At 52.5% G+C, this 17,059-nt stretch overlaps 2 protein-coding genes across 7 annotated transcripts; both read right to left on the reverse strand.

Annotated features, from left to right (window-relative positions):
- Positions 1-182: 182 nt before the first annotated feature.
- HMOX2 (heme oxygenase 2) lies at positions 183-7,830 on the reverse strand. 6 transcript variants are annotated; one of them, XM_042864024.1, is made up of 6 exons: positions 7,769-7,830; positions 4,917-5,027; positions 3,153-3,270; positions 2,024-2,515; positions 1,042-1,162; positions 183-961 (listed from the first exon to the last, which is right to left on the reverse strand). In XM_042864024.1, the coding sequence occupies exons 2-6, from the start codon at positions 4,997-4,999 to the stop codon at positions 834-836; spliced, it is 942 nt and encodes a 313-aa protein (XP_042719958.1). In that variant the 5' UTR covers positions 5,000-5,027; positions 7,769-7,830; the 3' UTR covers positions 183-833. The 6 variants fall into 6 exon arrangements, with proteins under 6 accessions (XP_042719958.1, XP_042719960.1, XP_042719961.1 ...); XM_042864026.1 differs by having other exon boundaries at positions 7,758-7,786; XM_042864027.1 differs by lacking the exon at positions 7,769-7,830 and adding an exon at positions 7,699-7,723.
- Positions 7,831-8,160: 330 nt separating this feature from the next.
- Positions 8,161-12,716, reverse strand: LOC122176289 (zinc finger protein 501-like). The gene is made up of 2 exons (XM_042864687.1): positions 12,531-12,716; positions 8,161-10,072 (listed from the first exon to the last, which is right to left on the reverse strand). The coding sequence occupies exons 1-2, from the start codon at positions 12,619-12,621 to the stop codon at positions 8,883-8,885; spliced, it is 1,281 nt and encodes a 426-aa protein (XP_042720621.1). The 5' UTR covers positions 12,622-12,716; the 3' UTR covers positions 8,161-8,882.
- Between the last annotated feature and the right edge of the window lie 4,343 nt (positions 12,717-17,059).

The following is a 17,059-nucleotide window of genomic DNA, read 5'->3' on the forward strand; positions in this document are numbered from 1 at the left end:
ACTCAAGAGGCAGCAGTGATAGGGTGGCCTGTAAGGACAGGAGGACCTCTAGATGTGCATGAGTCAAAAAACTAAGCGGGTAAGTCTTCATCCACCCTGCTGCTGCCCACAGATCTCTTCCCCAGTCTTCCATAGCCCCCACATGGAACTACACTCTCCTATAGAGGGCCCTCTGGCTTTCCTCAGCTATAGCACAGCAGCTTTTTATTCCAATCAAGGCTTCAGCAAAGATAAATCGATGTTGCACAATGTACATTTGACACCTTCATACCAGCAACCCACACATTTGGTCCTGTCCCCTCACCCAGTGAGCGCCATCCAACACGAGTTATGCTTGGTCCCTGGGTCATTCCTTTGAGCTAACGGACCCACAGCATAGTCAGAGTATGACAAATGTTTGTTTCTCAGGGTAGGAAACTTGAGTACTCTTCTCTGAGAAGACCGACGACACATTCTTGGGTTGCAGCCCAGGGCAGGAAATTCCCTCCACAGACTGCTCCAGCCAAAGAAAAGCCAAGCACGTGAAGGCTTTGCCACTGCAGGACAAGACATCTCTAGCTTTAAAAGCTGCTCCAGCCAGCACAGAGCAGTGTTGAACTGGAATCTTCACATCCTCTTACCAGATCAGTTCCGTACACTAGTTAGCTAAAGACATTGCATTACAGTGCTTGCATTATTGGTGTGCAAGAAGTCTTGGATAGTCCCCCTGGATTTTTAACCTCTCCCTGCTTTATTTCCCCGCAGTCACTCCACCAACAGCAAGGGAGGAGTTGAAACAAGGGCAGGGTGTCTCTCCCCTCACCACCACATAGGGCCAGGCACCAGGCTTGGCATCACATCACATACCACACTGCAACTCCTGCTGCCACAGCAACACAAGCCGCCAGGATCAGCTGCACGATGGGCTGCTTTGCCAAGGCCACAGCAGTGTGATAGGGACAGCCAGCTGCTGCACTGCCTGCTAGAATAAAGAAAGCATTGTCAGTGCTGCAAGGCCTCTGCCACATTCACGTGGCAGTCCTCACATCACCCCAAGCCTACCCAGCTTATCTGCATAGTAAGGGCATTTGCGTACGTCTCCTTTCCCGTCGTGAACTGGAACACCTCCATCCTGGGCTTCTTCCACCAGCGACTGGCCGATCTTGTCCAGTTCATCAAACACCTGCAAGTGAGCACAGCGAGTGTGTGGAGTGAGCAAAGCCAGAGAGCTGCCATACAGACCCATGGAGACATGCACAGAACTGGCAAGAGCTGCTGCTGCCTGCCTCCACGCAGATCCCAAACGCAGCATCCGATACTCATTTCAGAGTGCCTTGCAGGCAGGTGTGTGGTGAGGTCTCACCTGGCACACACCACAGCTCTGAGAAGGCACAGCCAATGGCAAAAGCATCAGATTGCCTGCTGCACATGGGAGTACAGGGCAAAGAGCCCTCCCTGCTGCCAGACCCTCTCTGGGTTACTGCTCCCATTTGTGCAGGCCCTTCTAGCTCTGCTGGAGGGCTTCTGTAAGGATCCTGATGAAAGAGCTTGCCATATCCCACCTTGCTGCTGACCAGCTGACACCAGTAACATACTCCAGGCAGAGATTAAGGCTCACATCTGGTAACTAAGCCTACATTTATCTCCTACTGAAGCTCAGATGTGTTTTATGACTGGCAAACACTCTGGGCAGTAACGGGCCCATGGGGTTACAAACACTTCTGACCAGCCCACAGGTGAGACTGGATGCACTGCACTCAGGCTGAGTACAGCCATCTCAGAGAGCTCTGTTCCCACCTCTACTTCAAAGCCACACAGTTCATGGGAATCTCGCAGTGAAGCCATCTCAGCTCAGGCTCAAAGGTTCCACTGGGGCGTATGGCATGAATTCCTGCCCAATACCAACCTCATCTCCTTAAAATAGTGACAGATCTATTCAGACTAGGATCCCAAACAGCAAAGGCAGAATCCCCTTTCCACCAGAATCCCTTCATCTGGTCTCTTATCCAAACCACTGTGTATAAGGGCACAAAGGATTTAGTACCTCCATGTTAAATCTGAAAGCTCTGTTGGCCTCTTCCACGATCCGTTCCTTGCAGTTCTTGTCCAAGTCTAGAGCATTCAGCCTTGCTCTATACAGCTGCTTGAACTTCTGTGCATTGGAAATGTTCTCAAACGTGTAGAACTGGATCCCTTCCTCAGTAATGGGCAACTTGAGGGCCCTCTGGGCTACCTTCTTCAGCACTTGGCCACCTGAGAGGTCCCCCATGTAGCGTGTGTAAGCATGAGCCACCAGCAACTCAGGCTCATGCTGTCCCACATGATGGATTCTGTCCACATATTGCTGAGTTGCATCTGAACACTGTATCTTCTCTTTCCAATCTTCTCCATAGAAATATTTCATGTCTTTAATCAACGCTTCTTTCCGGTGAAGCTCTAGAGGGAAATACAGAGGAGCAAACACTGGGTTGTCCTTATTGCGATCCATTTCCTCTTCCAAAGCACTGTATGTGAAGTAAAGTGCTGTGGTAGCCAGCTGTGGACAAAGCACAGTGAACATAAGTTGCTTGCTCTATTGCATCTTGTGACTACTCCATCCCTTCATGGAACAGGGCTACACAAGGAAACCCCAGGGTGGACACAAGACCTGGAGAGCCTGTACTAGGCACAGGACCAGCTGCATCCTAAAGGTACCATTCACACCAACAGCCAAAGACTGACTGTGCCAAGACAGTACCCCACATCATCTCTTCTGCTCAGAACAGAAAACACTGACCTGAAATCTACAGAAAACAACAACCAGAGCCTGAAATGAGTGCTGTAAGCCCACATGGCTTTTGCTGCATAAGCACACAGCTTTTGCCATTGGTACATGTGCTGCAGCTGCCCTGAGCAGCCAGAAACACAGCACTTCCACCTAAGTGAAACTGTTCTGGGCCAGTATGCTCCTCACCATGCCGAGTTCCAGCTCTGAGACACACTGAGCAGCACAGGGCCCTCCAGTAGTGGTCACCATTCAGCCATGCCATCTAGAAACCAGTTCCCCCCCCACCCCTCACCCCTAATCTACCCCCTACACATGGGCCTGTGGTGTTCTGCCTCAGCAAGTCCCCAGCTGTAGTCATCGAGTACAACAAAGAGTTTCTCTGCCAAGGCAGCAAAGCCACACTCACCTTGAAGAGCTCCTTCTTGATCCGTCCTTTCAGGAAGTCTTTGACAAACTGAGTATTCTCTGCACGGTCGTGGGACTCCTTAGTCCCCTCCTTCAGCAGCTCTGAAAGGTCAGTCGGGCTGCAGGCAAGCAGGGAGAGCTCCTTTCACTCCACTCCCACATACAGTCATGAGTTTGTCCTTACTGAGTTTGGAGGGACCCTGCAGCCTCACCATCCCAGGCCTCGTCTGGTGCAGGTTCAGAGTAGGGATCCCTCGGTCCAGCCCTGCTGGCTGCAACCAGCATCACCCCCAGGAAATGTCAGGGTGACAGCAGTCAGGGCTCCCACCTGAGCCAGGCTTCACCCAGGAGCCCTGGTGCTGAGCAGGGGCTCCAGGATGCTGGAGAAATTGTGAAGGATTCTCAATTCCTTGCACTGGTGCTTTCACTTCCAACCCTGAGCCACAACAACACTAAAGGAGACCCTGAGCGTATCAAGAGCAACTACCAGGACAGGATAAAGAGCAGCAGGGCCTTGCTTCTATACTTCTTGGTCTCTTTGCAGAAGACAGCCTTGAGTAGGAGCAGATGGACACACACAGGCAGAACTTGAGCTTTTCTGACTGGGGCACCAAGGGTACTGCAATAATCATCACAGAAAGGACTTCAAAGATCATCCAGTTCCAACCCCCTGCTGTGTGCAGGTCGCCAACCAGCAGACCAGGCTGCCCAGAGCCACATCCAACCTGGCCTTGAATGCCTCCAGAGATGGGGCATCCACAGCCTCTCTGAGCAACCACTGGAGAAAAGATGAGAACCCACTGACAAAGCAGGGCAGGAACACTCTTAAAAACAAGAGGTATTCATTCTGAAATATGCTGGTTTTGCATGTTTCCACAAGCTCTCCTTCTAAAAAACTGATGATCTTGGATCACAGCCACTGCACGTACCTGGAACTCAGTACAGTTATCAACACCTACACCCACAAAATGATGCCACAGTGCACCTTACCCTGTTTTTATGGCTGGTTTGCTACAGACAGCACATTTACGTTAGCTGTAAAAAAGACATTTTGAACGCTCCGTACTCATGCAAGTAACAGGCTAGACAAGACTTGAACACAACAGGAGAGCCAGGGAGCATTAACCTCTCATGAAGCTGAGCCCATCAAGTCAAAGAGCAATCAATCAGCTCACTTCAGTATTCTGGAACCACCCTACTCACCCTTCCCATTTTCATATGAGGAAAATTTTCCTTTTAAAGCACAATTTAGAATGCTTTGAGCGCAGCTATTTGTTGTTTGGAGGGATAACCAAACAGTTTTGCGTAACTTTGAAGAAGTTCTGCAGAACTTGCTCTGTGTCAGGGGGAAGTTCTTTACAGAGAGAGTGGTGAGGTGCTGGAACAGCTGCCCAGAGAGGCTGTGATGCCCCGTCCATCCCTGGAGGTGTTCAGTGCCAGGTTGGATGGGGCCCTGGGCTGGTTGAATGTGGAGGTTGGTGGTCCTGCATGTGGCAGGGGGTTGGAGATTCGTGATCCTTGAGGTCCCTTCCAACTCCGGCCTCTCTGTGATACACCACCCTACAAGAACAGCCTTTGCATTTGTTCCTACTCTGTAGGAAGGTACACCTCCAACTGCAGGGCAGCCTCGGTCCTGGCTGGACTAGTTTTCAGCTAGAGAAGACTACAGATGAGCCAGGAGATCACTGAACTTGAGTTTGATGTGCCCTGCCTTACCCAAACCCAGCTCTGTGCCACATTACCAGACAAGGCCAGCAGCACTCACCTGACGTTGTCGTCTTCCATTTCCTCATAGCGTAAGCTTTCCCCTTCATCTCCTCCTTCTGAGTTCTCCATAACTGATGGCATTGCTGGTCTGTTCTGGAGATCAGAGACACTGAAAGGCAAAATCAGAGAGGGATTTTAGAGGGAAGCTGCCTTAACAAAAGCAATAACGGGGAGGAAACACGGAGCAGTCCAACAGGGAGCCTTGCAGCTGCACCACCACGCAGGGTGGTGAGGAGCAGCCACCAGACGTTTTCACAAGAGCCTTCCCTGCAACAGAGCAGATTATGTTCCAAAGCAGAGGTAGATTTTCTTTCCCGTGTGATGTAGCAGCATGCACAAGAAGTACCCAGAGCCAGGAGCAAGACACTTGGTTTATACCAGCTGAACACTCTGGCTTGGCCATAAATCCAGGCATCCCATTTATAAAATGGAGCTGTAATCAGCTTTGTGCTGATTACTCCCCCAAATTACAGGCAGCCTCGCCAAATGAGCAAGGAGCTGAGCTTCCTGCTGGCTCTTCAGCAAACCAAGGCTGTAAGGGAGTCAGCCCATCTCCCAGGGCTGAGTTCAGGCCTCCCTGGAGGGCTGCATCTGGGGACAGGAGGAGAGCAGACCAGATAAACAGATGAGAACAGGCCAAGCAAGCTCACAGAGCCTGAGCTGGCAGAACAGTCGGTGGCTCCACTCTCACGAGATGCAAACACAAACCAAGCTAGTTACCAATTAACTGCCCTCCAGTTCCTCACCTACTTCTAACCCTCTCAGGTGCCCTGGACCACCCTGCAGAGCTCTGTCCCGCAGAGCAGCTGGGGCTGATGGCACATCCCCAGGTGTGCTACAGCACAGCACACAGCTGGGGCACATTACCAGGGTGAAATTTCCACCTGTGCTCAGACAGCTCTCCTTCTCACCCTGACAGCCTGGCTCAGGTGGCAGCACAGATGAGGACCATGCAGGACCAAAACGCACTGCTCTGTGACATGAGTTAGCCCCGTGCAGTAGGAAAAGTAATGTGAGTTAAGAGTCCTACAGCCACACTATCTTCCTACCATTGGAAGGAGTTAGCACGTAAAAATTCATTTAAGGACCAAGTGCTCTCAGACTTGCACCTCCCAAGTGTTTTTTGGAGAAGCTCAGCTTGTCATGCTCATCTCCATAACAAAACAGCAATGAAGCCAGTCCTTCTAGCATGCTTTGAAGACAGTATGCCTGCAGGAAAATAAGGTAGTTTAATTTTCCCCAATACAGTCTCTAGTACAGACACCTCCCTGATGAGCCATGAATCAGGGACAAGGCAGCACCAACCCAATCCACATCTTCTGCGGTATGATGACACTGTAGGAGAACTCAGAGGAGAGGAAAATAAAAACATTTTAACTCTCCTGTCACTACAAACCCTCAGCAACTGAAATCCCACAGCACAGTCACTGGTCAAAGCAACGGCGTCCTGGAGCACTCCACTCCTCTGAAAGAGGCCGTGTCCTACACATGCAGAGGGAGCTCCCAGCAGCTGCCTGCTGGTGCTTCAGGGGTTGGAGTATTGCTTCATTTGCTCTGAGGCTCCTGGCTGACATTCAGAGTAAACACAGTCCCCAGCAGCCTGCCTGGGAGGGATCCAGCAGGCACAGGACAGCAGGGCTGGAGGAGATTTGGTACAGAACAGCTCAGCACTCCACATATTTCTTTTCCAATAACACAGCACTCAGTCCCTCCTGTAAAATATCCTCATCTAGCCAGCAGTTTGTTTTCCCCTACACACAATCGCACAGCAAGCTTCACACTCAACATGCATGGCTGTTGTTCTCAGATATTCAACGTGAATAATTCTATGCCTTCTGAAGGAATCCGAGAGACACCGCTGCAGTAAGAAGCAAGACTGGAAGTGCTGGCTTTGCTTGGGCACTCTCATCGGTTCAGTAGCTGACAGAACAACCACTCAATACAGAGCTCATCTCTGCAATTCAACCAGCACACGGCTCCGAATGCACACGGCTCAGATCCTTGCTTTAAAGCAGCAGAGCACGACTACACCTACCCAAACATCTCTGAAGGTGGGGTGAGGAAGGAGATAGACCCCAGAACTCCAGGCCTGAGGTCATGACTAAAGAACTTGGGGCAGCTTCACCCCTTCTCCTCCTGCTGGGGAGGTCATCTGGAAACAGAGACCCACGGAACAAACAGCTGCATTACCGGATCCCACCTGGATGTAAGGCTCCACCTGGAGCTGGGTCGTACTTCGAGCCCAAGCAAACACCACTTCTGCCTCCCAGAGCCGCAGTCCAGCAGATCAGCACACCAATTGAGGGAGTAAGCACCTATTGAGACCATAGGTCACCCGTCCAGCCCTGCCCTTCAGCAGGCAGTCCTCCCACCAGCAGCCCCGCAGGGGTTACGTTCCGGTAGGGCAGCGCAGCGTGACACACAGATAGAAGAGCCTTCCCTCCGGGAGAGCCCGGGACACCGCAGGCTGGAGCAGCAGCGCTTCGGGCCGATGGACGAAACGCAGCAGCGTACGAACGCGGTGAGGCCCGAACGAGGCGCCCGTCTCACCCGACGGCACAACGGCAGCAGCGCCTCCGAAGCCGCCACCGTCCCAGCAGCCGGTTCCGATGAAGGCGGCAGCAAGGACCTCTCCCTCGAGGCAGCTCCCCGCTCCCCACACCGCAGCCCAGTCCGCGGGCCCGGTGCCCACCCGGACAGCGTTAGGAAGGGGCCGGCAAACACCGCGAGCGCCCCTGGGCACCGAGGCCTCAGCCCGGCCGTGCCCCGGATCGCCATACCTCAGCGCGGCCCCGGCCCGGCCGCGTTGCCACGGGGCCGCGTTGCCACAGAGACGCACCGCGCACTCACCCGCCGCCGCCCGCTCGCGCCGTGCCCCGCGGCGCAAGACAAAGGCCCGGCGTTGCCGGCCCGCATTTACCTCGCGGGAGAGAGCTGTGATTGGAGGAGGCGGCTTACGTCACTGAGGGGGCTCGCACTTCCGCTCTGCCCCGCCTCGTCGACAGCCAATGGGGACACCGGACGTCACGGCAAGCCCCGCCCACGGTCTGACGCTGCGCAGGCGCGAACGGCGGCGCGCCCTCCGACCCGCGCGGCCGATCGGCTGAGCACGTGACCACACGTCGCCGGGTTCGCGTCCGGAGCTGATCGGGCTGCTCCGCTCCGAGATGAAGCGTAAGCCAGGATGGCAGGAGCAAAGCCCAGGCTACACGGCGGGGGCTAAAGATGCACGGTGAAAATGCTTTTTAGTGAAGGGTTTTATTTACAAGTTTTAGAAATAATTAAACCTCATTAACGTACGATTTAATGCTTACTCACATTCGGAAAGAGCGCTCAACTGTCACATCTTCAAAGCTGAAAGTCCGGGATGCCCTCAGGGAGCGCCGTGCGGCTGCTCCGCCCACAGCCCGGCGAGGGGGCAGCCCCAAAAGGAGCCCCAACGCAGCCGCAGGCTACGGATGGACAGACGGACACCTCAGACCGACTGCTCTGTGACCCGGCACACCGTCAGACAGCCATGGGTGGCAGCAGCACGGGGCTTTGGGCTTCTCCATGCTATGGGCACAGCCCTCAATCTGGAGAACGTCGATCAGAACCACGGAAGAAAGCAGCTTTTCTTTACCCAAATCAGAGCTTTGCAGGCTCTGAGATCCCTCCCTGTCAGCTCTCCAAGGAGAGGAGAGGCAGCATATTTCCCTTCCTCTAAAACACCCCGCTGATGATATTCTGCTCTTCTCAAATGACTTCCTCCTCTGCCAACAGCTATCCCACCTCCTTCCCCCACCTCCAGCTCAGCTCTTTGCAACCTTCCTCCATCCCTACCTTTCAGGATTTGTTCTCTTAAAAAGAAATTGCTTTCACCCCCGACAAGCAGCACACTCAATAGTGCAAGGAGAGACGCTGGGCTCTGCTCCCAGGGATGACAGCGAGCATCGGGCCAAACCACCGCATGTCCTCGGTCCTCCTAGGGCTCCCCTCCCCGGTGGATCTGCCGGTGCCGGAGCAGCGCGGAGCTGACGGTGAAGCCCTTCCCGCAGTCAGCACAGCTGTAGGGCCGCTCCCCGCTGTGGATGCGGCGGTGCTGGATGAGGTGGGCGCTCTGCCGAAAGCTGTCCCCGCAGTCGGAGCAGGCATAGGGCCTCTCCCCGGTGTGGACCCTGCGGTGACGGAGCAGGGCCGACCTCCACAAGAAGCTCTTCCCGCACTCGGCGCACTCGAAGGGCCGCTCCCCAGTGTGGAAGCGGCGGTGCTGGATGAGGTGGGAGCTCACCGTGAAGCTCTTCCCGCACTCGGTGCAGCCGTAAGGGCGCTCGCCCAGGTGGAACCGCCGGTGCTGGATAAGGGCAGAACTCACTGTGAAGCTCTTCCCGCACTCGGAGCACTCGTAGGGTTTCTCCCCGCTGTGGACCCGCTGGTGCTTCATGAGCTCGGAGCTCTGGCTGAAGCTCTTCCCGCACTCCACACACTTGTAGGGTTTCTCCCCAGTGTGGACCCGCTGGTGCCGTGTGAGGGCTGAGCTCACGCTGAAGCTCTTCCCGCAGTTGCTACACTCATAGGGTTTCTCCCCAGTGTGCACCCGTTGGTGCTGGACAAGCTGGGAGTTCCCAGAGAAGCATTTCCCACACTCTGTGCATTTGTAGGGCTTCTCCCCCGTGTGGGTTACCTGGTGGCGGATCAGTTTGGAGCTCATGCTGAAGCTCTTCCCACACTCGGCACAGGCGTAGGGCCGCTCCCCAGTGTGGGTCCTCTGGTGCTGGATGAGGTGTGACCGCTGCCTGAAGCTCTCCCCGCAGTCGGTGCAGGCGAAGGGTTTCTCTCCAGTGTGGATTCTCCGATGCTGGATGAGGTTGGAGCTCACCCGGAAGCTCTTCCCGCAGTCCCCACATATTGTCAGTCTCGTTGCAGCAGGATTTCTCTGCTGGATGATATCTGGCAGCCTCCTGAAGCTCTTTCCACGTACCATCACCCGGCTGTGCCTCTTCCCCAGGGGAGGTTTCTGAGCCCTTTCTGACCTGCGTAGGTGAACTGAGTCCTGTTCAGGACTGTGAGAACTCTTCTCCTTGGGTAATGCTGACACTAAACCCTCAGGCTTTGCTGGCCCAGGAATGCCCCAGTGGGGAGTCTCCTCTTTCTTGCTCTCAATCCCATACTCAGCTGTAAGAAAACGAGAATCCAGAGAGGTGTCACATGCAAGAAAGAAGCCTTGGACAAAGGAAATCAAAAGGGGCCAAATTCTAAAAATGCAGCAGCTTGAATTTAAGGTTAAAACGTTCTGATAACTCCTTCCCACCTACTCAGAGGATTTTGCAGTGTTCACAGCATCAAGAACAAACTCTGGAAATTACCCAGGGCTTACTGGCACATCGCAGGTAAAAGTTTAGTGCTCAAATGGCAAAGATAGCTGATATTCTGGGATATTATATCTAAAAACATTAGAAATTGAACAGGCAGAGAAAGGCCATAAAGTACTATCTTGTGCAGCAAGGCACAGGCAAATACCTGCCCTCTTATGCAAAAAGTCTTGGAGAACCACCACTGACAGATATGTATGCCACACAGACTCAAGGTCACTTGAAAGCCTTTCCAGGGGAAGGAGCCTGCATGGATTTCTAGGGCATTTATGCAGAGCAGTGACTGTTTCCAGCTCACTGCTGAAGTGTGGTTTGATGAGCATCCTAAGAGGATCAAAAACCTGAATCCCCAACAGTGCTGTGGGCTTTGCGAGCTTATACCTTAAAGTGGCAGGACAGAAGGTGTGAACGCTTAGGGAGAAATGGCAACACGAATCATCACAGAACAGCTTAGGTTAGAGGGGATCGTGCAGTTTCACCCCCTGCCACGGGCTGGCTGCCAACCACTAGATCAGGCTGCCCAGGATCCCGCCCCGAATGCCTCCAGGGATGGATGTATCATCACATAGGTCAACCAGGCCAATAGATTTCCATGTGATCTCCTTACACGGACTTCCAGGGATGACTTGCTGCTGACTATACATAAAACTCAAAATATGGAAGGGGCTGAGAAGTAAAGCTGCAGAAACAGAGACCTCCAGATTGATTTCTAAAGTGGGACAGATTTGACTGCTATTTCCTGACACTCTGAAAACTCTTGTGAAATAAACTGGCAGCATATCGGCCCTGTGGGATTGATGCACAAACCACAGATGCTTCCTGTGGTCTGGCAGAGCTGTGATAAGGAACTGTGTGCCTTGGAAGAGGAGTCAGTACTGAGTTGTAAGCTGGCAATTAAGGAAGGAGAGTCTACAATTTTTAACCTAACCAATATATGCACCTATTTAATCTCTCTCTTTCTAGTCAGCATATAAAACGTCACAATATGATTTTACAGAGAACTCCTAAGTGGCTTTTCATAGCAATTTGGTGTGGTTCTCTCATGGTTTTCATTAATGTAATCCCCTGAAAGAAACAGAAACGGGAACATTGCTGTTCACCACGAAGGCACTTCCATCTGACTGCAGTTACATCCATCCAGGCCTGAAAGAAAAGTGAACGATATCCAAAGACAGGTTAGAAGGATGACATTTTTGGCAGGCCAGGATGAAACTCTTGACCTCTCCATCAGACTTAGTTGGAGAATATCAGAAGTTTTAAGGTTCCTATCACAGTGACTACTGGTACGGCTCCAGCTCTCCATCATGAAACTTCTACGACCATTTTTGTTTGATGCCTGACCTATCTGACATCTTCACTGGCACCCAGGACAAGCTGTTTGTAAAAGGTTTAATCAACATCGTGATGAGCGGACGTCACTGGAAGGATTTTAAGTGGAAGAATGGCAGAGCATTTGCGGAGGTGTCACTGTATACTGATTCCCTTCTCTGGCATCATCCGTTTCTGGCCAGTCCTGGGATCCCTAAGACGTGGCTTAGACTTGGGTCTAACCCAGCAGGGCTTGCTCATGGAACTTCCCAACACAGCTGGACTCCTGGCTGCTGTACCTCATTGTCATGTGGCTGGGTGTGATGGCAGAGGGAGGCCTTGAGGCAACATCCAGGGAGCGGGAAGCCCAGCAGACATTCCAAGCAAATAAACAAAAGCTGGAATAAGAGATTTAGTGACAGATGACCAAGGAAGGCATACTGGGGAAGGGCCAGCACAGCCTTTGGAAACAGGAGTCTCACCTTATAAACTACAGAGCTCTTCAGAGACATCATCCATTTTACAGAAGGGAGATGTGTCTAAAAGCATTCCTGAACATTTGCTCTTCACATGAACTGAGTAAGTCATGAAGTTGCTACGCAAAGAGGGACCCGAAATAATGTGGTGATGGAGGGAAAGGGGAAAACGGAAAGATTTGCTGGAGATTCCATGCCATGCAGGGCCAAAGAGATGAATGCTGACTGCGAGGATCAACTGTGGCAGAACCTCAGGGCACTGACCAGCTGGGTGACGGGTAATGACAGGTAAACAAAGAGAGCTGCGGGAGGAGGGGAAAGCCTCTGCACCTTGTGCTGCCTGGGCTGATCTCAGTGCGTGCTGGCACAGCAAACAGAGGAGGTCCATACCGGACAAAGCACGTGAAGATGCACCACGGCCTGCTCCTCCACCCACCGACAGCCCAGGTTGGTGCAGGCAAAGCCGGACCGCCTTACCTGGGCAGGAGCCGCGCAGACCCGCCCGCCCCTCGCAGGCACGCAGACGGGAGAACCACCGCTCCGCCTTCGGGTCCGCGTGGGAGATCATGTCCGTCCCCGAGGTCCTGCAGGCGGGCAGGGAGGCCGGCCCGGCTCCGCCCGGTAGCGGGGAGCTACAACAGCGGGTCCTACCGACGCGGGCTCCTCGGCCACGGCGTCCTCAGCCCCGCGGGGGGCCTCGGGGACCGCGGCGCTGCGGGACGAACCCGCGCACGGCACCGCGATCGGCGCGGCACAGCCGGCGTGCCGGTGTCACGTGACGGCGGCGGCCAATGGCGCGCGGGGCTTTCGCCTCCGAGGGCGGCGGGAAATGGCGGCGGTCGCTGCCCGCCGGGCGGTGCTCGGGGCCGCTCCTGCCCGCGAAGCTGACGCGAGAGAGAACCGCCATCTGAAGTCACAGCTTTTCCCGCCGCCCTCACGGCCCGGCGCCCACAGTCCTCGTGCAGACGCTCCCCGAACGCACAGGAAGCCCGGCGGCCGGGAGGGCTCCCGCCACAAACGGCGGAGCTCTGCTCCTCACACCGACCGAGATCAGCGCCGCGAAGCGCGGGGCACCGCGTGCGTGCCTCCGCTTTGGCTCAGCTAACAGCGAGCCGCGGAAGCAGCAAAGAAACCGAGCAGGAGATACCCGGTAATAGGGATCGTGCACGGGAGAAGAGAAAGGAGTTAGCAGCAATTTGCTCCAAAGTTTGCTCCGTAACACTGAGCGCAGCCGCGCGCGTGCGAAGGCAGCCCTGCCCGAAGTCACGTGGCAGCAGCTTGGCTTTGGTCGCTGCCAACCCGCAGGGCGGCACAGCTGACCGCTGCCCAGGACATGGAGGCAGGCGCTGCAGCACGGCCCTTGTCTGGGCTCTGGGGACTGAGGAGCTTCCCCCCGCGGGTAGCTAACGCTGTTCTGCCACAACACTTGCTGTCCGTGAAGGCAATTCTTCGCATACCCGGCAGCAATCACTTTGGCACAGCCGAGACGCATCTGGTTCCCGGCTTTCCTCACCTATCGGTATTAGCAGTGTCGGAGCCCTGCGAGGCTCTCCCAGGACGGTCAGCCCACAGATCTCCCCAGAACAAAGCTGTTCTGTATTTCTCCAGCCAAGGACAATATCTTGCAATAGCAGAAGGTGCATAAGTCAAGCTCCCAGCTCCATATCCCCAGTCTCACAGATGGCCTCTGTTTCAAAGCTCGCCCCGGCGCTCAGTCAGCCCCTTTGGGTTTGCATTTCTCCTCCTCCTGGCTCCGCTGTCAGCACGTTGGTGTGCGCAGGAGAAATCACACCCAGAGGGAGACGTTAGCTGCAGCAAAAGCTGTTCCAGGCGTGCTGTTCACGTCCTTCTGCCACCTCTGCAGCTTGTGCTGGCTGGTCTTACAGGTGAGAAGAGGGCAAGTCCAAGAAGGTGCAGGGCTCCCCTATACTGCAGTTGGGAACATACAAAGTATCCACATTCTGTTAATGCCTCACCTGGGTCCAGAGGCTTTGGAGGTCCCCAGTGTGACAGGGAGACGTCCTTCACTCTGTCAGCTACTAGGGAAATACAGATGCATCACCTGTGCTGGTGCAGCAGGAACAGAGGTTTCTGTCACGTCAGCTGTGTTTCACATTGGCATTTAATGTTTAGGGCTTTTCTTGCCCAAAATAAAAGGCAGATCAGCTTTCTAGAGATCTAATAAGAAAAAAAAATCAAGGGATCTGGGTGTTTGTGTTGGCACAGGGAGAAAAATAGTCATAGCAAATACTGCTGGCTGCATGACAAAGACATTGCAGCAAACGGGATTGGGGTCATTTTTCATCTGCCCAAATCTGAGTGACAACTCTGAACTGTTCTGTAGGTAAGAAATCTTTTAACACAAACTCCTGCTATCAACTGTGCAAATTATTGAAGATCTTCCAAAATGAGAAGTCAAATAGCACAAAAGAAGAACATTTCCAGGAAGGTTTCTGTTAGGTGAACAGCAAACACCCGCCCTAGGTGGCATTACAGACACTTCACTGCAGAAGTTCAATGAACAAGACAAACTTCAAGGCACGATAACAGCCAACTCCTTCCAAGAAGAAATTATCCAGAGGGGATCGAAGCAGAGTTTGGGAAATCCCTACCTGGGCTCAATGTCCTGCTGACAGACAAGGACCTACTGGGTGCGCTGGGTCAGGCTGCAGGGGAGCCCTGCGTCCCCACAGTGGAGACGTGGCCTTCAGCATTGCACAGTACAGTAAGAAAGGGAGAGGTGGGCTTGTGCTGAGCTCAAGCAAGGACTGCGTTCATGTTCCATTCTGAGATGAATGTGTTCAAGCTTTGCAAGATGACTGCTTGGGCTCAGCAGCGGGATGCGAGGCGCTCAGGCAAAGGAATACTGCAGGTACCTCTGAAACACTGCTCTGAAACACAGAGAGCAGCTGAATCACAGAGACAGCTTTGCTGAAGGCTGCATCGTCTCTCCCAGGCGCTGCCGTTTCATTAAACAGCAATGCTTGTGAACAAGGTGTTGTGCAGGAATAATATAAACCATCACCAAAATGCAAACAAGTGCATTCGAAATGCATTTCCAGAATGGCTCCAGTCCACTTAAAGAGCTGCAGAAAGGATTGCTCTCATAATCAGCCCCGTGAAATCTAAACATTAGCGCTGTGAACATAACATTTTAAGTCTGTTGGCTCAGTACGAAGGGAAAGCACGGCTTTGTATTATTCTCTCTGCTTTATATTATTCTCATGTGTTTTATTTAAGTTAGCCTCTCGGCCATGGTGATGGATGATAGCTGCAGAAGAAATGCCATTAAGAGACAAGGTGACTTAGGGGTAAGTGGACAGAACTGCGTCTCTGTAAGGAAACAGTGCTCATATACAAGATTATTACATAAACATCTGCAGCACAGCTTTTCAGAAGAAAACCTTTTCAGACTATTTCTTTTTTTCCAGCAGGAAATGTGACAATACAGAAAACAACACGGTAGCTGCAAAAGAATATCCAGAAATCCATCATACACACCATTTGGATGCCACAGGGAATTCAGAAGCAGTGTTTTCCAAAGCTCATGCAGTACTCACGCAGTGCATGTTGGTGAGACATGTCAGGTGTGAGCAATGCCAGTAACATCTGCTTGTCTTTTAACACAAATAAAATCAAATACATTAAAACCAAAGTTGAAAAGGTATTTCTTTTTCTTTTCTGTGACCTTGGAAGCATTAACACAAACAGAAGTGCTAGAATATTTTTCATAGCTGCTAATACACAGCTGGAAATAAAAAAAATGATGACAATGGATTTTCCAAGACAGAGTATAAGCCTGCATCGGGTGTGTAAGAGACACAGGAATACTTAGAAATCAAACTGGCACCATGTTATCGGTGGCAGATGGTAACACCAGTGTGAGCTGGGGGATGGATGCTTTGCTCACAGATTAACAGAGCAGGCAAATGAATAATGGCTTTCAGAAAATTTGCAGTGCTTGTCAGACATGTCCTTGTAATCTTGAAGGCTGCAAAAGACTTCAAATCCTTTATCTGCCATCTGAGAAAAAATTCTAGAACTTCAAGAGCCATTTCATCAGCTTCAGAAACAAGAAAGCATCGTGGCAAGCTCCTGCAAAATGGTCATCTCCAAACCCTGACAGCACAGGGGAGATACTGAAAGTTATCTTTTTACCTTAGACAAAACTGCAAAGTTTACAGATGCCAAAGACAGGAGGCTGGAGACACTGCCAGGGACCAACGTTCTGATTTCTTTCATAGCGTGCTCAATGATTTATGACACAGTGCTCTTTCTTATATTTGAACAGCTGTCATTTACGTGTATGGAAATGCGATGCTGCGTCAACTGAGTGTCAAGACACAACAAAAAGTTGGCTGCAGAATCTTTGATCATAAATGTAAGTCCTACTTAGAAAGAGCCAAAAAAGCTGGGAAGGAATCACATTTATTTTCCTGTATTAAGACCAAGTGTCACTGAAGCTTTTTCTGAATATTAAGTATCTGTTGGGAGAAACACAAGGTACATTGAGGGCAACGTTTCCTAGATTGCCTCTTCAAGGCAAGCCTGGGTCTTTTTATCTAATGAAGTCATCACACAGCACTCTTGCACAAGAAGATGAGGGAGCAAAAGTGATGTGACTGCCAGGGAAGAAAACTGCCCCCAATTCCTGACAAGTCACAAGAGATGGCAGAAAGTGTTGCTTGAAGGTCCCTATGCCATCACACATGCCACAGCAACGCCTGATAGAGAAGGAAGGTCACAGGCCCTCTGTGGTTACCTATGTCCCCTTCCCCTCCAAGGCCAGACCCATCCCACAGTCCCTCTTGGAAGACCCCCCCCTTTCTCCTGCCCTCCCTGCAGTCTCCCTTACCTTTGGACCACGCGTTCCTGACGCCCTGTGCAGCTCATCTCCCTCCAGGTCACCAATCCACCATCCATGAGTGCAGGCTGATCTCTCCCATTCCACCTCTCTGTGCTGCAGGGCACCTGGCACAAATGCTCCTCCTCCAGTTTTTTTGCTC

The sequence above is a fragment of the Lagopus leucura genome, unplaced genomic scaffold (genome assembly GCF_019238085.1).
Source record: "Lagopus leucura isolate 7727_CA_CO unplaced genomic scaffold, USGS_WTPT01 Super-Scaffold_760, whole genome shotgun sequence".
Taxonomy (NCBI): domain Eukaryota; kingdom Metazoa; phylum Chordata; class Aves; order Galliformes; family Phasianidae; genus Lagopus; species Lagopus leucura.